The 25,862-nt window shown below is 38.2% G+C and overlaps 1 protein-coding gene across 5 annotated transcripts in view; it reads left to right on the top strand.

The window, feature by feature from the left end:
* Window positions 1–25,862, top strand: part of IPP (intracisternal A particle-promoted polypeptide) — a 46,843-nt gene that overhangs the window by 8,661 nt on the left and 12,320 nt on the right. For all 5 annotated transcript variants that reach the window (XM_059374585.1, XM_059374588.1, XM_059374587.1 and 2 more), the window contains exons 4-8: window positions 3,573–3,728; window positions 4,770–4,937; window positions 10,321–10,458; window positions 11,059–11,181; window positions 14,732–14,952. In XM_059374585.1, coding sequence (XP_059230568.1) covers window positions 3,573–3,728; window positions 4,770–4,937; window positions 10,321–10,458; window positions 11,059–11,181; window positions 14,732–14,952 — 806 coding nt within the window. The remainder of the gene's footprint in view (window positions 1–3,572; window positions 3,729–4,769; window positions 4,938–10,320; window positions 10,459–11,058; window positions 11,182–14,731; window positions 14,953–25,862) is intronic.

The raw sequence follows: 25,862 nt of genomic DNA, 5'->3' as shown, positions 1-25,862 counted from the left end.
GCCCTGCACTGGGTTCCCTGCTCACTGGGGAGCCTGCTTCTCCCTCTACCTCTGACACTCACCCTGCTTGTGCTCTCTCTGTCAAATAAAAAATAGTAAAATCTTGGGGGGAAGTAAAGTAATCTCTACACCCAACATGAGTCTCAAACTTAACCAACCTGAGATCAAGAGTTGTATGCTCTATCAAATGAGCCAGCCAGACACCCCATGGATGGGCATAATATTTTTTTAAGTTTATTTATTTATTTATTTGACAGAGAGAGACAGAGCAAGAAAGGGAGCACAAGAGGGGGAGAGGGAGAGGGAGAAGGAGAAGCAGGCTTCCTGCTGAGCAGGGAGCCTGATGTGGGGCTCCATCCCAGGACCCTGGGATCATAACCTGAGCTGAAGGCAGATGCTTAACAACTGAGCCACCCAGGCACCCCATTTTTTTCCCTTAAGATTTTTATTTATTTATTTGAGAGAGGAAAAAAAAAAAACAAGCATGTGCATGTCCCTAATAGCAGGGGGAGGGGCAGAGGGAGAAAGGATCACAGAATCCTCGCTGGGTGAGGAGCCCAACACAATGCTCAGTCTCACAACCCACGGCATCATGACCTGAGCTGAAATCAGGAGTCCAAGGCTTAAATGACTGAGCCACCCACTTACCACCATTTCTCACAGTTTAGAAAGTAGGTTTCACTATTGGTCATTTCCATTTTACAGATAAAGAAACTGAAGTCCGAGAGATTATGTAGTTTGACCATATCACATATTTAGTAAATGGTAAGGCCTGAACTTGAACCCAGATTTCTCTCATTCTGCAGCTTAACCTGATACTCCTTAACCCTCCACCTCCAGCCCTGCCACCTCCACCCTTCCATTGGCATTAAGGAACACGAATGTGGGCATTACCTATAGGTGCTATTTCAGCAGAAGTGTCATCGTTTCAGCTTTAAATCATAACAATTGGAATCTGTCTAACTCTTCTACCAGAGACATACAGCAGCTTGGTGAAACCATCAACCCTCACTTTGGCCATCTAGGTGCTGGACACCTGTGCATATGAAGAGAAGACCCAAGAAAGAAGAGATGAAATCTCATACCCCTGACGCAGGGCTGGATTTCATGAGCCTGAGATCATGACCTAAGCTGAAATCCAGAGTCAATTGCTTAATTGACTGAGCCACCTAGGTGCCCTGGGCATAATATTGTTTTTTTTCTTAAGATATATTTATTTAGGGATGCCTGGGTGGTTCAGTTGGTTAAGTGTCTGCCTTCGTCTCAGGTCATGATCCCAGGGTCCTGGGATTGTGTCCCTCCTCTGGCTCCCTGCTCAGCAGGGAACCTGCTTCTTCCTCCCCCTGCTGTTGTGCTCTCATTTGCATTCTCTTTCTCTCCCTCTCAAATAAATAAAATCTAATACACACACACACACACACACACACACACACTTATTTATCTATTTACTGAGAGAGAGTGCACACACATGCATGCGCTCAAGTAGCGGGGCGGTGGGAGGGGCCCAGGGAGAGGAAGAGGAGAGAGGATCTCAAGCAGACTCCCTGCTGAGCTTGGAGCCCAACATGGGACTCGATCCCAAGACCCTGATACCACGACCTGAACTGAAATCAAGAGTCAGATGCTTTACTGACTGAGCCACCCAGGAGCTCCGGTCTTCATCATTTTATTGGAACTTATTTGTCTCTCATATTTATCATCCTCTAATGTTAAAATACTTTCCTTTGCTCTCTATTCACAGCTGTTTTCTCAAGTCTTTAAATTGATGGTTTGATTTTTCATGTCTATTGTGTTTCTTGTTTCTAATTTATTGTCTAATACTATCATTTCAAGTTCTCGCTTTGTTTCTTTAGCAAAGCATCTAATTCTGACTTTGAGTTTTTTTGGTTTTTGGGGGTTTTTTTTTTAGATTTTATTTATTTGACAGACAGAGATCACAAGTAGGCAGAGAGGCAGGCAGAGAGAGAGAGAGAGAGGAGGAAGCAGGCTCCCCACTGAGCAGAGAGCCCGGTGCGGAGCTCAATCCCAGGACCCGGGATCATGACCTGAGCTGAAGGCAGAGGCCTCAAGCCACTGAACCACCAAGGAACTCCCACTTTGAGTTTTTTTTTTAATAGGATCTCTATATATTTTTTTCAATTTTTATTTTAAATAGGCTCAAAGTCCAGTGTGAGGCATAAACTCATAACCCTGAGGTTGAGAGTCACATGCTCTACCACCTGAGCCAGCCAGGCACCCCAGATCTGTATTTTTAAGTAATTCTAAATAATTAATTAATTCTAAATAATTGATTAAGTAATTCTAAAATTTTAAGTAATTCTTCACATGCTGTGAAGCATGTGTGGGAAGTCTGTTTGTGTTTGTAGCTAATGTTTTATTCCAGAATTAGTTATTTCTTCTCTTTTTCCTGGGGTATATTTTAATAGTGCTATTGTTACTTATTGGTATATTGCTCATGTATAACATGGGTGACTCTCTTCAAACCAGTTTACTCTGATAATGGAAGAGCTAATTCTCCTTGACACCCTTTTTACTTTAGTGTAACTTCCAGCTAGAATTTGAGGACTGTGTTGTGTTCTTGCCACTTCTTTCTAGACTGAGGTATGAAGGTGGTGGCAGAACAGAGATATGCTAAGGCTTAGATATTTGCTTAGGGACCTGGACTCTGAGCTCTCCCTAAGATCCTATTACTGATTTTGTGTCAGGGCTTCCTTAACCCAGTTAAGGATATGTCTCATTAGTGTGGACATCTAACTGTACCCTGTTAGATGGCAAGGCATGGTGATTTTGTCTTTACCTCGATGGTCCTGTAAAGGATTTCCTGTAATGGTTTTTCCTTTGACTTCTCAGTTCTGCTTCTTACCTGCTCCTTCTACCTTTCCAAATTCTTAGTCATTAGTGAGAATTCTCAAGATTTGGTTAATTGACCTTTTTTCCTCAATATTGCTTCTGGGATATAGGAACAAAGCTTGGAGACAGTCCCTTGCCAGCATGTATGGTGCCTTTGTCTCAATTAGAAAATAGTCCCTCTCAAGGGGCCAGGTCTTATGGATTCGCAAGTGGGACATAGGTTGGCTTTCATCCCCACTTCACCTCAGCTAATCATCCTTGAGCAGGAAGAGTCTACCCAATCATGCTCAAAGTCTCTTCGGGAGATGGACCTCATCCCACTGGAATCTTTTGTTTCTTGATTTGACTATCATTTTTAAAATTTTGTGACATAATTTTATATCTTTCTGTTGTTAAGCCATAGGTATAGAAATGGGGCTATTTTATTTTTCCGTTTTGTTGGATAATCATGATCCTGTTTTACCTTGCCATTTTTGTTTAGAAATCCTCACACATGTGTTTTTAAATTAAGCATATTGTCAAAAACAATCTTTGATTTAAGGAAAGTTTATTCTTTAGTAACAATGAGAAAAATAATATTTGGTATTGTGGGAAACAATCACCATTGCTTGATGATGAGTTTTTATATTTTTTGATAAATATGTTCTATCTTTATGGGAACATGTCTTTTCAATATTTATTTAAAAGTTGATTAAAACAGTATCTTGTCAAACTTGCTTTAGGAGTATCTGATTTTAATCTTCGCATTGCACTGCAAACACTTTTGAAAGAGTACTGTGAGGTGTGCAAATCTCCCAAAGAAAACAAGTTTTGTAGTTTTCTGCAGACATCCAAGGTTCGGCCTCGGAAGAAAGCAAGAAAGTACCTGTATGCAGTAGGTGAGAATCTTTTAAAAGGTGATGCAAATAATCTTTTTTTTTTTAGGATTAAAACCTTTAATATTTTGTTATTATTTTACACATCAGAATATGCAAGTGTGTCAAATAGGCATATTTAATTTCACATATAGGCTACAAATTAATTGTGTTTTATACAGTGGATACATCTAAGAATAAATAGCTATTTGTTTGACATCTATTATTCTGTGATCCAAATTGTTGGGTTCTTAGATTGTCCAATTATTGCCAAATAACTGACTTACAAAATGCTGCTTTAAAAGTTAAAAATGTGAATTATAGTGAAATACAGGGAAAATCTCAACATTTTTAACTATTTATGGCATCTTAGATGATTAGGGATAATAGGAACCAGTGGTCACTAAAGTGTAGGTGGATAAGACAATCCACAGAAGTATCAGGTGAACATATTAAAACATCTTTTTTATTTTAAAAAGCAGTAAGTCTTATTAACATGTGAAGTATATATAGACATTATCCAAATTTATATGCACATATTAATATATTCATAACATAATTTATCATCTGTATATAATTATATGTATGAGTTTATGTATATAAAATATGTAATTTTATTTTTTATATTTCATATTTTATATATTTATAATTTTATATTTTACATATATATAAATATGTAACTTTTTAGTGCATGCTGCAGTTTTTTTACTGATGGTATGTGCTGTTCAACTCACTATTTTTAATTGAAAAATATACTAATAGAAGTCATAATGAGACTTCCAAACTAGACAGATAACCAGCTCCTTTTATGTTTTATCTAACATTTTATGACCAAAACCAGGTGGTAGAATGCTGGTTGACTTCATTGCATTTAAGCCATCATCTTTCAGGACTTGGAGCATATAAGAATATTTGTATACATGGCAGGCTCTAAAGTACTTTTTCTTTGCTATGAAATAATTATGGATTAAATGTCTAGATGTAGACGGTTAGATTTTTCTCATTACTTTCATTTACATATTTAGCAGTAAGTGATTCGCTGTGTATCTCCTTTCCTTCATTCAGGCGGATATACTCGGTTGCAGGGGGGTCGTTGGAGTGATAGCAGAGCCCTCAGCTGTGTAGAGCGTTTTGACACCTTTAGCCAGTACTGGACCACTGTGTCTTCACTTCATCAGGCTCGATGTGGGCTAGGAGTAGCAGTTCTGGGAGGGATGGTTTACGCTATTGGAGGTAATAATGAAATGTCTTTTTTCTCTCATTAGTTGCTAGCTGTAAATTGGCTGCATTCTTATATGACTTATATGTATTTCTAGGTACTATGGGGTATGCATATATATGGTATCCTCAATAAATATTTAATGAATAAATTAATGAAAAGAAGAAAAAGGAAACAAGATATTGAATGTTTCAGACCAGGGGGATACTATGATTTATCCCAAGGCAGAATATTTACGTTTGGTTTTGTTGAAAACTTGTTTATAAAATGTGGAACCAAAATTTAGGTTAATGTTTGTAATAAAAATTATTTTAATTTTGAAATTTAATTTCACATACTAGAAGTTGTATTACAAATAATTTTTAATTAACATAGTTACTTGGACAGTGAGATCTATAAAAACTAAGTCAGCTAGACTTTGGGACATATTTCTTAATTGAAATCACTGTGTTTTCTGAAACTATTATTATGAATTATAAAATGATTAATAAAATTAAATAAAAGGAGTTTTGGATGTTGGAGGGAACTAAATATCAGAGGAGGATCTAAAGAGAAATAAATGCTAACACTTTTTTTTTTTTTTTTAAGATTTTATTTATTTACCTGACACACAGAGATCATAAGTAGGCAGAGAGGCAGGCAGAGAGAGAGAGGAAGAAGCAGGCTCCCCGCGGAGCAGAGAGCCCGATGTGGGTTTCGATGTGGGGCTCTATCTCAGGACCCTGGGATCATGACCTGAGCCAAAGGCAGAGGCTTTAACCCACTGAGCCACCCAGGCGCCCCTACTTTTTTTTTTTTAAGATTTTATTTATTTGACAGAGAGATCACAAGTAGGCAGAGAGGCAGGCAGAGGGGGGGGAAGAAGGCTCCTTGCTGAGCACAGAGCCTGATGTGGGGCTCGATCCCAGGACCCTGACACCATGACCTGGGCCAAAGGCAGAGGCTTAACCCACTGAGCCACCCAGGCGCCCCAGTGGTTAACACTTTTATATCAATATTTACTTCTCGATAATTTGTGTTTGTAGCAACAAGTCTAGATAGGTCATCTCTAACCCTTACAACTAATCTTTATGCCTTATTTCTATAGGTTAGTCTAAAACACAAGAAGTTATATATCAAAAATATTTTTTTAAATATTTATTTATTATTTGAGAGAGAGAGCACTAGCAGGTGGGGTGGGGGTAACAGAAGGATAGGGAGAATCTTAGGCAGACTCAGTGCTAAGCCCAGGGTAGGGCATGATCTCACTACCCTGAGATCACCAACCTGAGCCGAAACCAAATTTGGTCCCTTAACCAGCTGAGCTACCCAGATACCTCTTGAAAATGTTATTATTATTTTTCAACTATGATATTATCAGTTTAAAATGAGAGAGAGAGATGGAGAATATTTGGTTTTTATTTCTCTTTTGGAGAGAATATAATTGTTGCTAAAAACAGTTCATTAAAAGGCAGCTGAGTGGCTCAGATGGTTAAGCAGCCAACTCTTGATTTTGGCTTAGGTCATGATCTCAGGGTTGTGAGGTTGAGTCCTACATTGGTCTCTGCTCAGTGCAGAGTCTACGCGTCCCTCTCCCTCTACCTCTTTATTAAATCAATAAATGCCCTGTTGAATCTAAAAGTCCCAACAAAGAAATGAGAGTTTAAGCAAAATTTCCTGTCAGCATAAAGACCATAATTGTATATAATCTTTGACTAGAACACTAATAGCTCTTTTTATATACATTTTGGCAGTTATGGATAGTTTCAATGCATGTACGCTCCTGTTTAATATAGGGTCACAGTGTCCTGTGTGACATTTCCTGATGCCACAGAAATACTTAGGAGCACCCTTCAAAAATGCTATGACTTCACTAACTTTTATTTATTTATTTATTATTCTAAGTAGGCTCCACATTCAGTGTATGGCTTAAATTCATGACTGAGATGCAGGGCCACATGCTCTATCAACTGAGTCAGCGAGGTGCCCCAACTCAGCCTACTATTATTAATACTATCAACATTGCTATTCTAAGATATTTTATAATGTATAATGTTAAGACGATTTTTATTATCAAAGTAATTCAGGTTTGTGGTAGAAAATTTTGCTGAAATTTGGGCGCCTGGGTGGCTCAGTGGGTTAAGCCGCTGCCTTCGGCTGGGGTCATGATCTCAGGGTCCTGGGATCGAGTCCCGCATGGGGCTCTCTGCTCAGCAGGGAGCCTGTTTCCTCCTCTCTCTCTCTCTGCCTGCCTCTCCAACTACTTGTGATTTCTCTATGTCAAATAAATAAATAAAATCTTTAAAAAAAAAAAAAAGAAAATTTTGCTGAAATTGAAGCATATAAAGAAGTAATAATCACCCATACTCCGATCATATCGCCCAGAGATAATCACAATACTTGGTTTATTTCCTTCTACATACATACATATCTGGGTTAATATTCTAATTACTATTTTTTAAAAATTAAGATATAATTCACATACCATAAAATTCACCATTTGAAGTATATGGTTCAGTGATTTTTAGCATATTTACAAAATTGTACAACTATTCCCACTGTTTAATTCCAGAACATTTTTACCACTGCCAAAAGCCACTCTTATTATTTAGAGAAATTTTTATATCAGTGTAAGGAATTGTTTACGAGCTCTGTTTACAGACTCCAGCCAAGGGTCAATCTTGCAAGCAGGCCTTTCTAAGGTTAGGAATTCTCAGGCCTGCTGTGCTGATTCTTTTCTGCACCGTAGTTTTATATGTTCAGGATTCTAGGCCCTCATAAAATTATATATGTCGCAAATACTTTTTGCAACTCTGCTGCTTCATCTTTCACTCTCTTTATGGTATTTTTTTAAGATTTTATTTACTTATTTGATGGAGAGAGAGACAGTGAGAGACGGAACACAAGCAGGGGGAGTGGGAGAGGGAAAAGCAGGCTCCCCTCCGCTGAGCAGGGAGCCTAATCCGGGGCTTGATCCCAGGACCCTGGGATCATGACCTGAGCTGAAGGCAGAGGCTTAAGGACTGAGCCACCCAGGTGCCCCCTTTTCTTTTCTTTTATTTTTTATTTTTTTAAAGAAATATCTTTTTTTCCTTTATTATATCTTTTGATAAACATGTTTTTCATTTTAATGGGGCTAACTCTGTTATTTATTTTCCCTTTATGGTTAGTGTTTCTTGTATCCTTTTAAAGAAATCCATCCCTACTATAAAGTCATGATGATATATACCTTCATTGTTCTCTAAAATTTTAGTTTTAGAACTAAATGTATGTCTGTAATCTGCCTGGAATTGAGATAATAGGAGTAGGGAACAGTTTCATCTTTTCTTTGTATATGTAATCAATTATCTCAGCATAAAAAGCTTTTATTTGCCTATTGCTGTGCAGAGCAAACTTTGTCATATATCAGATAATCATATATGTGGGTATCTGTTTCTGGAATTTCTTTTCTGTTTTGGTCTCTCTGTGTATTGCTATCTCAATTACTATAGCTCTGTTTTGCTTGTTTTTTATTCATTTGAGAGAGAGACAGAGACAGAAAGAGGGAGAGGCAAAGGGAGAGGGAGAAACAGACGCCCTGCTGAGCTGGGAGCCCGCCGTGAGGCTCCATCCCAGGACCTGGAGATCATGACCTGAGCTGAAGGAGACTCTAAACCGTCTGAGCCATCCAGGGACCCCACTATAGCTCTGTTTTAATTCTGATAAGATTATCTGATAGGACAGTTTCTTCCCTTACTATTACTATTGTGTGAGAGTACATGGCTATTCTGGGTCCTATGTACTTCCATGTAAATTTTAGAGCTAGTTCATCAAATCTGTTTTTTTTTTTTTTAAGATTTTATTCATTTATTTGACAAAGAGAGATCACAAGCAGGCAGAGAGGCAGGCAGAGAGAGAGAGGAGGAAGCAGGCTCCCTGCTGAGCAGAGAGCCCGATGCGGGGCTCTATCCCAGGACTCAGGACTCTGAGATCATGACCTGAGCCGAAGGCAGCGGCTTAACCCACTGAGCCACCCAGGCGCCCCTCAAATCTGTTTTCTTCTGTCAAATCTGTTGTTAAAAATAATGTGTGATGATGGACTACTACTCAGCCATAAAAAAATCTTGCTGTTCGCAATGATGTGGATGGAACCCAGAGAGTATTATGCTAAGTGAAATCAGTCAATCAGAGAAAGACAATTATCATATGATCTCATTCATGTGTGGAATTTGGGAAACAAAACAGAGGGTCATAGGGGAAGAGAGGAAAAAATAAAACAAGATGAAATCAGAGAGGGAGACAAACCATAAGAGACTCTGAAGCATAGGAAACAAACTGAGGGTTGCTGGAAGGGAGAGGGGTGAGGTGTTAGGGTAACTGGGTGATGGACATTAAGGGAGGCACGTGACGTAATGAGCACTGGGTATTATAGAAGACTGACAAATCACTGACCTCTACCTCTGAAACCAATGATATATGTTAATTAATTGAATTTAAATTTAAAAATATTAGTTGGAAAAAATAAATAACAATAAAGTATGATTTCACTTATATGAGGTACATTAGTCAAAATTATAAAAGACAGAAAGTATAATGGTGGCTGTCTGGGGCTGGGGAGGGGAGAATAGGGACTTATCGTTTGAATCAGGATAGTATTGCAGTTTTATAAGATGTAGAGAATTTGGAGAGTGGATAGTGGCTTGGCTACAGAAAAATATGAATGTGTTTAACATCACTGAACTCTACACTTAAAAATGGTTAAGATGGTAAATCTTATGTTACTTGTATTTTAACACAATAAAAAGAAGTGTGTGTCAAATTGTGATTATGTTAAATCTATAAATAAGATTGGGGATAACCATCTATACATTCTCTCTTCTAATTCATGAACATGATATATCTCTTCATTTATTTAGCTTTTCCTTAATTTAAAATTTTACCTAAATGAAGTTTATAAATTCTATATGCCAGAGGTTTTGTACAATCTTTGATTAGACTAACTTCTAGGTATAGTCTATTTTAAAATTCTATTTTAAGTGGTACCTTTTTAGAAATTTTAATTTTCTCTTTGTTACTAGGTAAGGATTGGATTAAAATTCAAATTATACCAGAGCCAGGTATCCAAACTAATACATGAAAAAATATAGAAGTGTTAAAGTACAAATTTTATCCTCAAAAATTACATGGATTATTTGGGTGGCAAAATTAGAAATAATAGGAAAGTGATGCCTTGCTTCATTAAATGGGCTTTAATAAATGACAGTGCTATTGATTTATAATAATACTGGGCAAACTAATTTTAATGAATAGCATAAAATCAGACTTAATAGTTGAATTTCTGATAACGTGGAATGCTACTGAATATTGATTGTATTATGGTTCTAGGCTATTAGCATTATTATTAAATCTTCTTATATGTGTTTCTTTTATTTAACTCAGGTGAAAAGGATTCAATGATTTTTGACTGTACTGAATGCTATGATCCAGTTACTAAACAATGGACAACTGTAGCTTCAATGAATCACCCCCGCTGTGGTTTGGGAGTGTGTGTGTGTTATGGGGCTATTTATGCTTTGGGTAATTATGCTTTTTGGTTTAAGGATATCTGGTATTATTTAAATTCTTAGATTCTAGTTACTTTAGACATTTAGACATTTTTCTTCCCTCCAACAAGAAACTTGTGTCTTTTCAGCTTTATAAATTTTAATTTTCAAGTTTGAGTTACTTGGGGAATATTGTCAAGTGTGGAGCTCTAAGAGGGAGATGGAGATAAAGTGTAGTAAGATGTCCAGTGAAGCACTTCAGCTAACTAATTATAAATCTCATGATTAGGATAGCCATTCTGAATGTGCAGAAGTTGTTTCAAAATACCTGTTTTTCAAAATACCTGTTTCAAAAGGTAGTTTTGCAAGATACCTTATTTCCTAAGCAACGTGATGAGCTTTTGTTTTTATTTTGTTTTGTTTTTTTAAATCTCTGATGAAAACTAGTCAGAGAGTTAAGATTCAAGTTTTATAGTCAGATTCCCAACTTTTTGTATGATCTTAGACAAATAACCCCTCTGGTACATATGATTATCATTCACATTATAAAGGTGCCAGATTAGAGGCTTTCTAATGTATTTTTCATAGATAAGACTTCTTTATCCAGAAATGACATTTTTCTTTTTGGTTACAGGTGGATGGGTTGGAGCAGAGATAGGTAACACCATTGAACGATTTGATCCTGATGAAAATAAGTGGGAAGTGGTTGGCAACATGGCTATGTCACGCTACTACTTCGGGTGTTGTGAAATGCAAGGTATTGCTTTCTAAAATTTTTTTTCTGAAAATGTATTTTATTTTGGGGGGGAGCGGAAAGGGGAGAGAGAAGAGAATCCGAAGCAGGCTCCATGCCCAGCATAGAGCCCAGTGTAGGGCTCAGTCTCACAACCCTGAAATCATGACCTGAACTGAAGCAAGAGTCAGATGCTTAACTGACTGAGCCACCCAGGTGCCATTCTCTTTTTTCCCTAAAAATATATTTTTTGAAAAACTAAGCTTGAGCCTTTATTTTCACAAAACTATGTTTTATGTCTATTAGAGCTGACTAATTGACGCTAACAGTATGGAAGTATTGTTTTTAACATTTTATATGTTTTAATCTCTTATATCTTTATATCTGTATTGCCAAAATAATCATTTTTTCCAAAATAAACAAAAGAAGAATTAAAAATTATTAAAAATGAGCCGAAGACCTGACTAGGAAAATAAGCATTTGAACCTACATCCATCTTTGTCACTTTCTAAGTAAGAAATACTTACTTAGTAAGTATTTCTAAGTAGGATGAGAATATAAAAAACAATCTTCACTGCCTCTTCTTTTGGCATTTTCAGTGTTTTCTTACAGGGCACATTGTGATTCAGTCCACATAGAATATAATGCCATGACAGATTTGAAAAATGTTGTACCATAGTGTGCCTGGGTGGCTCAGTGGGTTGAGCCTCTGCCTTCAGCTTGGGTCGTGATCTAAGGGTCCTGGGATTGAGCCCACATCAGGCTCTCTGCTTGATGGGGAGCCTGCTTCCCCACTCTCTCTTCCTGACTCTCTGCCAACTTGTGATCTCTCTCTCTCTGTCAAATAAAATCTTTTTAAAAAAATGTTGTACCACACATTAAAACAGTGTACAAACATTAATTGTCTACTATACCCTGAGAAGTAGTTGGTAAGCATTGTCAAGTAGAACTGGATTCTTGGTCCAGATTGGAGAGCAGATTTATATACCTGTGGAGTAAGTAGTGAGCAGTGTGCTCCTTAAAACAACTCGACCTGCTATTCCCAGCTCAAGTTCTTTCTGCTTTGTGAGTACCTTCTCAGATTTTCCACTAGAATTTAAGTGTTCAAGTTACATGGTACAGACTATATCCTGTTGTGTAATACTATAGCGTTCTCTAATTGTTTTATATTTATGATTTTTATCTTCTCATATAAATTAAGTGTTCTGAGAGTTTTCAGCATGGTGGTAGGGGCTGGTTTCTAGCCCCTAGCAAGAAGAGGTTCTCAGAATACCACCTAGGTGTTGGAGAATTCAGTTCAACTCTAATACTGTGTACCCATACCTGGAGATAGCATCACATTCCACAGGTAGAAGCTCAGTCCTACAACACTCATCCTCCCCAGGCTATTACCTGTGCTTTGGAGTGACAGGCTATAGATCAGAGATTCCAGTGGTCCCTCCTCTTCAGGTTCAATTAATTTGCTAGGGTAGCTCACAGAACTCAGAAAATGTTACTACTAAAATGACATAACATAGGAGCAGTTAGATGGAAGAGATGCAAAGTCAAGTTATATGAAAGGAGCACAGAGTTTTCATGCCCTCCCTCTCCAGATACACCACTGTTCCCACATCTCCACATACTCACCAGTCCAGAAGCTCTCCAAACTGTCCTTTTTTTTTAATGAGTTCTTTTTTTCCTTTTATTTTTTTTCAAAGATTTTATTTATTTATTTGACAGAGATCACAAGTAGGCAGAGAGGCAGGCAGAGAGAGAGAGGAAGGGAAGCAGGCCCCCTGCTGAGCAGAGAGCCCGATGTGGGACTCAATCCCAGGACCCTGAGATAATGACCTGAGCCAAAGGCAGCGGCTTAACCCACTGAGCCACCCAGGCACCCTCTTTTATTTTCCTTTTAGTTTTATTTGTTTATTTGACATAGAGAGACACAACAAGAGAGGAAACACAAGCAGGGGGAGTGGGAGAGGGAAAAGCAGGCTTCCCACCGAGCATGGAGCCCAGTGCAGGGCTGGATCCCAGGACACTGGGATTCCGACCTTAGCCAAAGGCAGATGCTTAACTACTGAGACACCCAGGCACCCCAAACCTGTCCTTTTGGATTTTTATGGAGGTTCACTATATACATAGGCACAAGTGGTTAAATCATTGGCCATTGGTGATTGATTCAACCTCTACACCTCCTCTCCTCAGAGGTCAGGGGCTGAGACTGAAAGTTCTCACACTCAAATCATAAATTTGACTCCTTTGGCAACTACCCCCCATTCCTTAAGTGCTTTCCCAAAGTTGCCTCATTAACATAACAAAAGACACCCTTCTCATTCTGGATGCTTTGGAAATTCAAGGATTTAGCTTGCTGTGAGCAAAGAATTGTGGATGAAAACCATATATAGATGAGAAATGTATTTTGGTCATCTGAATGACCAACTATATATTCCTTTTTTTCATTATTTTATTTTATTTATTTATTTGAGGGGGGTAGATAGCATGAGCAGGAGGAGGGGCAAAGGGAGAGGAAGAAGTAGACTCCTGTTGACCAGGGAGCCCCACATGGGTCTGGATCCCAGGACCCAGGGATCATGACCTGAGCCAAAGGCAGCCGCTTAACCAACTCACACACCCAGGTGTCCCCCAAATACATATTTCTTATAAATCACAGTATTGTACCTTCTAAAATCATAGAGCTAGAGAGGCATCTTGGAGATTATCTATTTTAATCCCTTTATTTATAGATGAGCAAGCAGAAGATCAGGAAGGTTGTGAATTATCTTTTCCCACAGCTGGTTACTGGCAAAGCTGGAGCTAGAACCCAAGTTTCAAATCAAATATAATAAGCAACTCACAGTGACTTACATTCTAATGTACTCTAGTGATAAGATCCTGAATACCTTAATCTTGCCATATAACTATTCTAATTTAAATTCAATTCTCTATATCCATTTGAGTAACAGGTAGGCTGTTACCAAATAAAGCTATATCATTCCCAGTTTAAGTGCATGGTATTTTTTTAGGGGAAAGAAAATCCCTCTCCCTTTCCTTTTTTATGTCATGTTAGCACTGATTCTGGAACTTGAGGTCATCAAGTAGATTATGAGGTGGAAAACCATGTCTGACTGACTGTTTTGTTATATATAGCATTGTAAGTTCTTTGAAAAACAAATGCCACTTAATTTTTTTTTAAGTTGTATTTATTTTAGAGAGAGAGCATGTGCATCGGGGTGGGGGAAGGGCAGAAGGAGAGGGAAAGAATCTTAAGCAGACTCCATGCTGAGCATAGAACATGACAACACAGGACTCAGTCTCCCAACCCTAAGATCATGACCTGAGCCAAAATCAAGAGTTGGACGCTTAACCAAATGAACTACATAGATACCTTTAAATGCCACTTTAAATTATACCTCTAATTCTTTGTAACATGCTTAAATATGAGCTATGATATACCAGACAGAAGTCAAATTTCTCAAAGGATAATGTGAGCCCTACATTAAATATGGTCTCAGCATAGCAGACATAAATCATAAGTCTTATGTTTTATAATTATTTACATTCTATTTTCTGAATAAAAATATTCTGTTTCCAGGTTTAATTTATGTAATTGGGGGCATCAGCAATGAAGGAATAGAGCTTCGTTCTTTTGAAGTGTATGATCCACTTTCTAAGCGTTGGTCTCCACTTCCTCCGATGGGAACCAGGAGAGCCTATCTTGGTGTGGCTGCCCTCAATGACTGTATCTATTCTGTTGGAGGGTGGAATGAGACACAGGATGCTCTTCATACTGTGGAAAAATATTCCTTTGAAGAGGTAGGTTGGACTATTTCAAATGCTTTGATAACCTGTTCTGTTGAGATGTGCATTCTTTTATTCATGATATTGATCATTTGTAGTTTTTCTTTTCTTATCAGAGAACCAACTTTGTTGGTTTTTACAGGTTTGTTTGTTACAGGTTTTTTTCTACTCATTGCCTATCTTCAGTTTCATTGATTTCTCTATCTTTTTTCTTCTGTTTTGTTTTGTTTTGCTTTGTTTAATTTACACTTTTTCGGGGCACCTGGGTGGCTCAGGGTGTTAAAGTCTCTGCCTTTGGCTCAGGTCATGATCCCAGAGTCATGGGATCGAGCCCCGCATCGGGCTCTCTGCTCAGAGGGAGCCTGCTTTCTCTTCTCTCTCTGCCTACTTGTGATCTCTTTCTCTCTGTCAAATAAATAAATAAAATGTTTTTAAAAATTTTTGTACTTCTTTTATAAATTCTTTTTCTTTTTTTTTTTTTATTTTATTTATTTACTTCACAGAGATCACAAGTAGGCAGAGAGGCAGGCGGAGAGGGGAGGGGGAGAAGCAGGTTCCCTGCTGAGCAGAGAGCCTGAGGTGGAGCTCTATCCCAGGACCCTGAGATCATGACCTGAGTGGAAGGCAGAGGCTTTAACCACTGAGCCACGCAGGCACCCCTTTATTCTAAATTCTTAAAGTAGAAGCTTAAATGTTTGATTTAAGACCTTTAAAATCATTATAAAAAAGAAAGGTCTAAAATCAATGTATTTGAAACTATAAATTATTTTCAAGCTTTGCTTTAAGTGCATCCTCCACATTTTAATATATTGTATTTTGTTTATTTACTCATGTATTTTGTTATATATTAATTAGCATTTATCTTTAAATATCTTCTAATTTCCCTGGTAATTTCTTTTTTGACCAGTGAGTTGTTAGAAGTATGTTATTTAGGTTGCCTGGGTGGCTCAGTTGTTAAGCCTCTGCCTTCAGCTTGGGTCATGATCCTGAGGTCCTGGGATCGAGCCCTGCATCGGGCTCCCTGCTAGGCCGGAAGCCTGCTTCTCCCTCTCCCACTTTCCCTGCCCGTGTGTCTGGTCTCGCTGTCTCTTTCTCTCTCTGTCAAATAAATAAATTTATTTTTTTAAGTACGTTATTTAATTTCCAACTATTTGGGGACTTTCCAGATCTTTGTATTACTCATTTCTAATTTAATTCTATTGTGATCAGAGAGCATACTTTATATGATTTCTGTCTTGGTAAATGTTCCTTATCTACCTGAAAGGAATTTGTATTCTGCTGTTGTTGAGTGTAGAGTTCTATTAATGTCAGTTAGGTTAAATTGGTTAGTGTTGTTCAAATCTTCCCTACTCTTTTTAATATTTTATTTATTTATTTATTTTATTTGAGAGAGAGAGCATGAGAGGGAAGAAGGTCAGAGGGACAAGCAGACTCCCCATGGAGCTGGGAGCCCGAAGTGGGACTCGATCCCGGGACTCCGGGATCGTGACCCAAGCCGAAGGCAGTCGCTTAACCAACTGAGCCACCCAGGCGCCCCTTCCCTACTCTTTTTAACTTGTGCAATTGCTTTGTCAATTATTAAGAAAGCTTGTTGAAATCTTCAAGTATAGGAATGTAGGAGCCAAGGGCAGGCTGCCCCAAAATGTACCACTTTGGCATCTTGATTATTTTATTATTTTTTAAAGATTTTTGATTGATTTTTAGAGAGAGGCACTCAAGAAGGAGGAGGGTTGGTGGGAGAGAAACAGACTCCCCTCTGAGCCGGATGCCATCACAGGGCTCAACTGCAGGAACCTGAGATCATGACCTAAGCTGAAACCAAGATTCAGATGCTTAACTGACTGAGCCACCCATGCACCCCTGGCATATTGATGATTTTAAATAAAAGTTACTTAAGAGACAGGCTATACAAGAAGGACTTTTCTGACCCTCCTCTGTCCCCCTAAAAGCAGGAAATAAATCTCTTATTTGAAAGGTACCCTCCTTGAACCAGGAGGTGAAAAGACATCTGTGTGGGGCGCCTGGGTGGGCTCAGTGGTTTAAAGCCTCTGCTTTCGGCTTGGGTCATGATCCCAGGGTTCTGGGATCGAGCCCCGCATTGGGCTCTCTGCTCGGTGGGGAGCCTGCTTCCTCCTCTCTCTCTGCCTGCCTCTCTGCCTACTTGTGATCTCTGTCTGTCAAATAAATAAATAAAATAAAATAAAATAAAAAGACATCTGTGTTACCCAGATAGGAAATTTAGACCCAAGAAGAATGTATAAATGATCCTTGTTACTGGTTTACTAAGTTATTATCAGAGCCCAAATTCTCTTTAGAATTCCTTACTAGTTGAAGCTCCTAAAGTTACTTTTCCTTTGTCCTATCAAAACCCCACAGATTTATTGTCTCTGTCTAAAAAGTATAAAAACTGCTTTGTTCGCTTCTTTAGGTCTCAATTACATTATTGGGCCTGTATGTGTAAGTAATAAAACTTTTTTTTCTCTTGTTAATTTGTTTGATGCAAATTTAATTCTTAGTCCAGCTAGAAGGCCTTAAGAGTAAAGGAAGAATTTTTCCTTCCCTGTAAATTTTTTTTTAAAGATTTTATTTATTTATTTGACAGAGAGAGATCACAAGTAGGCAGAGAGGCAGGCAGAGAGAGAAAAGTGGGGAAGCAGGCTCCCACTGAATGGAGTGTCCAATGCGGGACTTGATCCTAGGACCCTGAGATCATGACCCGAGCTGAAGACAGAGGCCTAACCCACTGAGCCACCCAGGCACCCCCTGAACATATTTTGAATCTCTGTTATTAAGTGTGTACAAGTTGAGATTATTGTCTTCTTGATGAATTGATCCTTTCATAGTCATGAAATATTTGTCTTTATCTTTGGTAATATTCTTTGTTCCTAAGTCTACTTTGTCTGATATTAATTTGATTAACTGATGTAGCCAAGCTATTTTTTGATGATTATTTGCATGGTGCATCTTTTTCTTTCCTCCCACTTTAAATCTATCTACATCTTTACAAGTGCATCTCTGGTAAGATAACATAGAGTTGTAATCTCTGTTTTTATCCAGGTTGACAATCTCAACTTTCAAAAGGAATCTTTATAGAGTTTTTCCTATTTATATGTAATGTAATTGGAGATATGGTTGGTTTTTAGACTCCTCTTTTACAGTTTTACTCTTTGTATAATGCATTCTTTGATCCTTTTTTCTCTCTTTTCTGTCTTTACATTGACTTTTAGTATTCCATTTTCTCTCTTTTATTATCCAATTAACTATAACTTTGCCTTTTTCTTAGTGGTTACTGTGGGTTTACATTGTGCGTTACATGTATTTATGCTATATATATACTGTATCAAGGAAACCTTTGAATAATATCATATTCACTTTCTTATTCTTTTTTTAAAATTTTAAACCATTTTTATTAATTTTTAGCTTTCTCTCTCTCTCTCTTTTTAGATTACTTATTTATTTATTAGAGACAGTGAGCAAGAGAGAGAATACAAACAGGGGGAATGGCAGAGGCAGAGGGAGAAGCAGGGTCCCCAATGAGCAGGGAGCCTGATGTGAGGCTGGATCCCAGGACCCTGGGATCATGGCCTGAGCCAAAGGTGGACACTTAACTGACTGAGCCACCCAGGCACCCCAACAGTCAGTTATATTTAAAATTAAATGTTAATGTGAAAGTCTTTGATAATTATGCATATATTAATAATTCCTAGTCCTATTCTTTTGTGTAGAACTAAGTTTCTACCTTATAACGTTTTCTCTTTGCATGAAGAACTTCCTTTAATAGTTCTCTTAGTGCTTGTCTGCTGGCATTTATTCTCTTAGTGTTCATTTTCTGAAACTATTTTTTTCACCTTCATTTTTGAAAGATACTTTATTGAGTATAGAATTTTTTCCCTACCATCTAAAAGATGCTGTTTAATTATCTGCTTGCTCTATTACTGATGGGAAGTCAGTAGTCATTCTCATCCTTGTTCCATAATGTGTCTTTTTTTCCTTGGAGGCTGTTACAATTTTCTGTTCATCATGGGATTCCAGTAATTTTATTATTGTGTATCTTTTTGGAGTTTTGTGTTTGTTTGGAATTCATTGAACTCCTTGAATCTGTGGGATTACAGCTTTCATCAAAATGAATGTTTTCAGCCATATTTCCTCAGATATTTTCCTGCTCTTTTTCTGAGACTCCAAGAACATGCATATAAGACCACTTTAATATTGTCCCATAGGTCACTGAGGCTCTGTTAATTTTTATCTCCCATCTTTTTTCTCTCTGTGGTTAAGTTCATTTTTGTTTTACAGCTTCATTGAGGTATACTTGATAAAAAAAATTGTGTAGATTTAAGGTGTATAATGTGATGTTTTGATATATGTTGTGAAATAACTTCCAAATCAACCTAATTAGCATACTTATCACCTTATATTTTCCTGTTCCTTTTTTTTTACTTTTTTTTTTCAAGATTTTATTTATTTATTTGACAGACAGAGACCACAAGTAGGCAGAGAGAGAGGGGGAAGCAGGCTCCCTGCTGAGCAGAGAGCTTGATGTGAGGCTCGATCCCAGGACCCTGAGATCATGGCCTGAGCTGAAGGCAGAGGCTTAACCCACTGAGCCACCCAAGCACCCCAGCCATTCTAATTTTTTAAAAAATTCCAGTGTAGTTAAACATACACTATTGCATTAGTTTCAGGTTCTCTTTTCCTTTTCTCATGTGTGGTAAGAGTTGCTTTCTTACCAAATTTCAAGTATACAATATAGTATTATGAACTATAGTCACCATGTTTTATATTAGATCTCTAGAACTTATTCATCCTGCATAACTGAAATTCTGTTCTCTGTGCTTCAGTTTGGATGGTTTCTTTTGCTGTGTTTTCAAGTTCATTAATCTACATTGTCTCACTTCTAATATGCAGTATCTAATGACATTTAGGGAATTTTTCATTTCAGATATATGTATTTTTTAGCACTAAAAGATCTTTTTGATTGTTGATTTTATTTTATTTATTTTTTTTTTTTTTAAAGATTTTATTTTATTTATTTATTTGACAGAGAGAAATCACAAGTAGACGGAGAGGCAGGCAGAGAGAGAGAGAGGGAAGCAGGCTCTCTGCTGAGCAGAGAGCCCGATGCGGGCCTCGATCCCAGGACCCTGAGATCATGACCTGAGCCCAAGGCAGCGGCTTTACCCCCTCGGCCCCCCCGGGCCCCCTTTTTTTTTTTTTTTTTTTTTTTTTTTTTTTTTTTTTCTGATTGTTGATTTTAATGTCTTCCATTTCTCCCCTCATTGTGTTCATCTCTTCCTTTAGATCCTTGAACATATTTCTAATATCTGTCTTTAAGTCCTTGTCTGTTGTCTCATTATCACCATCACTTTTGGACCTGTATCTGTTGAACTTATTCTTCCTGTTTGAGTCACCTTATTCCTGCTTTTCCACATTTCTAGTAACTTCTGATTGGATGGTAGACACAGTTAATGTTATATTGCCGAGTGTTTGGATTTTATATCTTCTTTTAGGAAGTATTGAGTTTACTTTTGTTAAGCAGCTAAATTATTTGCCAATCAGACTGATTCTTTTGAGACATATTCTTTTTTTTTTAAATTTTATTTATTTATTTGACAGAGAGATCACAAGTGGGCAGAGAGAGAGGGGGAAGCAGGCTCCCCGCTGAGCCGAGAGCCCGATGTGGGGCTCGATCCCAGGATCCTGAGATCATGACCTGAGCTGAAGGCAGAGGCTTAAGCCACTGAGCCACCCGGGCGCCCCTTGAGACATATTCTTAAGCTTTGTAGGAAAGGTCTAGAGTAATGTTTCCTTTAGGTCTCCTACTAAATAAAGAATGACCCTTCTTATGTCTCTATTTAATGTCCTAGCTGTTCAGCAAGGTGTCTTTATTTTGGCTAGTCAAAACTAGAATGTCATCCAGCTTTGCGTGAGCTCTAGGAATTGTTCAGTTTATAACTCCAGTAATGGAAAACAGTTTTTCTACTCACAATACTTTTGACACCAAATGTGTGTGTTTTCCATACCAAGCTGTTTCCCAGTTCTCTTATGTTCACCAACTAGGTACCCTCAAGTCCATTCATTTCTGACCCTAAAAACTCCACAAGCTAAGAGCTCAGTTTCGAAGATTACTCCTCACTTTACACACCAGTTTCAAGTAGTGGGTCCTCAGGTTAAACACTAACTTATTTACACTTGTTTGACTTGGCTACAAGTTGGGGGTTCCCATAATCCTTTCCTCAGGTTCAGTAATTTGCTCTAATGGTTTACAGAACTCAGGCAAACACTGTGTAAGTGGTCTATTGTAAAGGATTCAAATGGATAGCCAGATAAAGAGGTATATAAGGCAAGGTCCAGAAGGTCTTGAGTGTAGGAGTCTCTGTAGAATTTGGGTGTGACACCCTTCTGACACATGGATGTGTTCACCAACCTGGATGAACACCATAGTATAGAGATTTTTTTTTAAAGATTTTATTTATTTATTTGACAGAGAGAGAGAGTACAAGCAAGCAGAGAAGCAGGCAGAGAGAGAGGAGGGGAAGCAGGCTCCCCGCTGAGCAGAGAGCCTGATGTGGGGTTCGATCCCAGGATCCTGGGATCATGACCTGAGCCGAAGGCAGAGGCTTTAACCCACTGAGCCACCCAGGAGCCCCAAGATTTTTATGGAGACTTCATCATTAAGGCATAATTGATTATTAATTCAACCCCCAACCTCCTCCCCTCCCCAAATGATGGGGGTGGAAATAAAAGTTGCAAGCTTCTAATTCTGGCTTGGTCTTTCTGGCAACCAGCCCCGATTTCTTCTTCTTCTTCTTCTTTTTTTTTTGGTAAAGATTTTATTTATTTATTTGACAGAGATCACAAGTAGGCAGAAAGGCAGGCGGGGGAGGGAAGGGGAAGCAGGCTCCCTGCTGAGCAGAGAGCCCAATGCCAGGCTCCATCCCAGGACCCCAAGATCATGACCTGAGCTGAAGGCAGAGGCTCAACCCACTGAGCCACCCAGGCGCCCCAAATTTACTTTTTATTTAAATTCAATTAATATACAATAATTATTGGTTTCAGAGATAGAGCTCAGTGATTCATCAGTCTTATATAATACCCAGTGCTCATCATATCACATGCCCTCCTTAATGTCCATTACCCCTTTCACCTCCCCTGTCCAACAACCCTCTTTTTCCTTTTTTTTTTTTAAGATTTTAAAATTTTTATTTGAGAGAGAATGGGAGAGAGAGCACAAGAGTGGGGTGAGAGGCAGAAGGAGAAGCAGACTCCCCACTAAGCAGGGAGCCCCATGTGGGACTCAAACCTCAGACTCCGGGACCATGACCCGAGCTGAAGGCAGACACTCAACCAACTAAGCCACCCAGGCGTCCCTCAGTTTGTTTCCTATACTTAAGAGTCTCTTACGGTTTGTCTCCCTCTTTAATTTGGTCTTGTTTTATTTTTTCCTCTCTTCCCCTATGATCCTCTGTTTTGTTTCCTAAATTCCACATGTCAGGGTGCCTGGGTGGCTCAGTGGGTTAAACCTAAATTCCACATGTCAGTGAGATCATATGATAATTGAATTTCTCTGATTTATTTATTTTGCTTAGCATAACACCTTTTAGTTCTATCCACATTGTTGAAAATGGCAAGATTTCATTTTTTTGATGCCTAAGTAGTATTCTTTTGTATATAGATACATCTTCCTTCTTCTATTTTTAAAGATTAAATCAGCTATAGATATTTTTGTGAATATCTGTGTTTTTTTCTTTTGTTTTTTAAAGATTTTTATTTTATTTATTTGACAGACAGAGATAACAAGTAGGCAAGAGGCAGATAGAGAGGGTGGGGAAGCAGGCTCTTGCTGATCAGAGAGCCTGATGCGGGGCTCGATCCCAGGACCCTGAGATCATGACCTGAGCTGAAGGCAGAGGCCTAACCCACTGAGCCACCCAGGCGCCCCTATCTTTTTGTTTTAAAATATGAGTATTTTGGGAGCACCTGAGTGGCTCAGATAAGTGTCTGACTCTTGATTTCAGCTAAGGTCATGATCTTAGAGTCATGAGATCTAGCCCTGCGTTGGGCACCGTGCCGGGCATGGAGCCTGCTTGGGATTCTCTCTCTCCCTCTGCCCATCCCCCTGCTTATGTGCACACTCTCTCTCTCTTTCTTTCTAGGTAAATAAATAAATAAAACATGAATTTTTTCAGCAATACCAACTTTGTCATACATTCTGTAATTTAAGATCATCTAATAGCCTTCAATTTTTAATAGAGGTCCTTCAGTTTCAAAGGATGGTCTCCAGTTTTGGTATCTCAGAATTTAATTAATTAATTAATTGATTAATTATTTTTAAAAAGATTTTATTTGTTTATTTGACAGGGAGAGATCACAAGTAGGCAGAGAGGCAGGCAGAGAGAGAGAGAGAGAGAGGAGGAAGCAGGCTCCCCGCTGAGCAGAGAGCCCGACACGGGGCTGGATCCCAGGACCCTGGGATCATGACCCGAGCCAAAGGCAGAGGCTTTAACCCACTGAGCCACCCAGGCACCCTCAGAATTTAATTTAAATTCAGATCAGCAAACAGGGGCACCTGGGTGGCTCAGTCAGTTAAGTGTCTGCTTTTGTCTTAGGTCATGATCCCGGGGTCATGGGCTAAAGCTTGTCAGGCTTCCCACTCAGCAGGAGTCTGCTTGAGATTCTTCCTCCCTCTCCTTCTGCTCCCTCCCCATGTGCTCTCCCTCTTTCTAAAATAAATAAATAAATCTAAAATAAAATGGCAGTCAATTATTAAATTCAGATCAGCAGACATACATTGAGTGTCTATAATGTACTAGTGCTAGGCTGAGTCCTAGGATGTGAAGCTTTTTAAGTTCCTGTCCTCTAAAATTCACTTTCTAGCATTGATGAATAGTTGGTGTTCACCCTTTGTTTCTGTAAACTTTGTTCATCATATACTTTATTTCCAGATAACTTGCTCTTTTTTCTCTTGATTATTTTTTGGGACCTTTATTAGCTTTCCCGTTTTCTGGGTATAGACATTTTCTCTGGAGAAGGTCATTATGAATAATTTTGGTTGTAGCAGGTTATTGAAATTTCTTCAGGGAACAGTGTATACCAGGAGTTAGCAAACTTTTTATTAGACAGATAGGGCACATGGGTGACTCAGCCAACTGAGCATCTGACTCTTGGTTTCAGCTCAAGTCATGATCTCAGGGTGTAGAGCCCACAGTGGGCTCCACGGTCAGTACCAAGTCTGCTTAAGATTGTTACCCCTCCTTCTCTCCCCCCCTCTGCTACTCCTCCCATTCACCCTCTTTCTCTCAAGTAAATAAAATGCTTTTTTAAAAAAAGAGAGTATTTTAGGCCTGCAGGCTACATACAATCTCTTCTTTTGGCACATTCTTGTTTTGTTATTTTTCAATTCATTTTTATTTTTATTAAGTTTTTAAAATTAAAAAAAAATTTTTTAAGATTTTATTTATTCACTTGACAGAGACACAGAGAGATCACAAGTAGGCATAGGGGCAGGCAGAGAGAGGGGTGAGGCAGGCTCCCCACTGAGCAGAGAGACTGATGTGGGGCCTGATCCCAGGACCCCAAGATCATGACCTCTGCCGAAGGCAGAGGCTCAACCCACTGAGCCACTGAGGCACCCCTAATTTCTTTATTTTAATTCCAGTGTTATTAACATACAGTGTTATATTAGTTTCAGATGTACAATATAGTGATATAGTGATTCACCAATTCTATACTTTACACAGTACTCTTCATAATAAATGTACTCTTTAATCCCCATCTCCTGGTTCACCCATCCTCCCTCCCACCTCCCCTTTAGTAACCATCAGTTTGTTCTCTATAGTTAAGAGTCTGTTTCCTGGTTTGTCTCTATTTTTTAATTCATTTTCTTGTTTGTTTTGTTTTTTTAAATTCCACATGTGAGAGGAGCCTGGATGGCTCAGTGGGTTAAGCCTCTGCCTCTGGCTCAGGTCACGATTTCAGGGTCTTGGGATCGAGCCCCGCGTCTCTGCTCAGCGGGGAGCCTGTTTCCCCCTCTCTCTGCCTGTCTCTCTGTCTACTTGTCATTTATTTATTTATTTATTTATTATTATTATTATTTATTTTTATTTATTTATATGACTGTCATATAATGTCAAAAATACATTATTTCACTCACATGTGAAATTTTTTAAAATGATTTTATTTATTTATATGACTCATATAAATTTATATTTTTTATTTTTCAATTTTCAATTTTATTTATATAAATTTATAAATTTATTTATATAAATTTTATTTATAGGACTGTGTCATATAAATAAATAAAATCTTTTTAAAAAATTCCACATGTGAATGAAATCATAAAGTATTTTTCTTTCTCTGACTTATTTCGCTTAGAATTATACTTACTCCATCCACGTTGTTGCAAATGGCAAGGTTTCATTATTTTTTATGGGTGAATTATATTCCATTGTATACACACACACACTGTTCTTTATCCATTCATCAGTCCATGGACATGGGAATTGCTTCCATAATTTGGCTATTGTAAATAATACTGCAATAAACATAGGGGTGCGTGTATCCCTTTGAATTAGTGTTTTTGTATTTTGGAAGTAAATACTCAGTAGTGCCATTCCATTGTAGGATAGTTCTATTTTTAACTTTTTGAGGAAACTTATTTTTTTCAGGGGCTGCACCAGTTTGCATTCCCACTAATAGTGCATGAGGGGTCCCTTTTCTCCATATCCTCACCAACTCTTATTTATTGTGTTTTATTTTTATTTTTTAAAGTAATCTCTGTGCCCTATATGGGGCTCATACTCATAACTCCAAGATCCAGGTCATATGCTTGACCAACTGAGCTAGTCAGGTGCCCCATCTTATGTTGCTGATTTTAGCCATCTGACAGGTGTGAGTTGATAGCTCATTGTAGTTTTCATTTGCATTTC

This window comes from Mustela nigripes, chromosome 14 (genome assembly GCF_022355385.1).
Source record: "Mustela nigripes isolate SB6536 chromosome 14, MUSNIG.SB6536, whole genome shotgun sequence".
NCBI classification, from domain to species: Eukaryota; Metazoa; Chordata; class Mammalia; order Carnivora; family Mustelidae; genus Mustela; species Mustela nigripes.
Note: the sequence above shows the minus strand (reverse complement) of the source record. Positions and strands in the feature narration are given on the sequence as shown.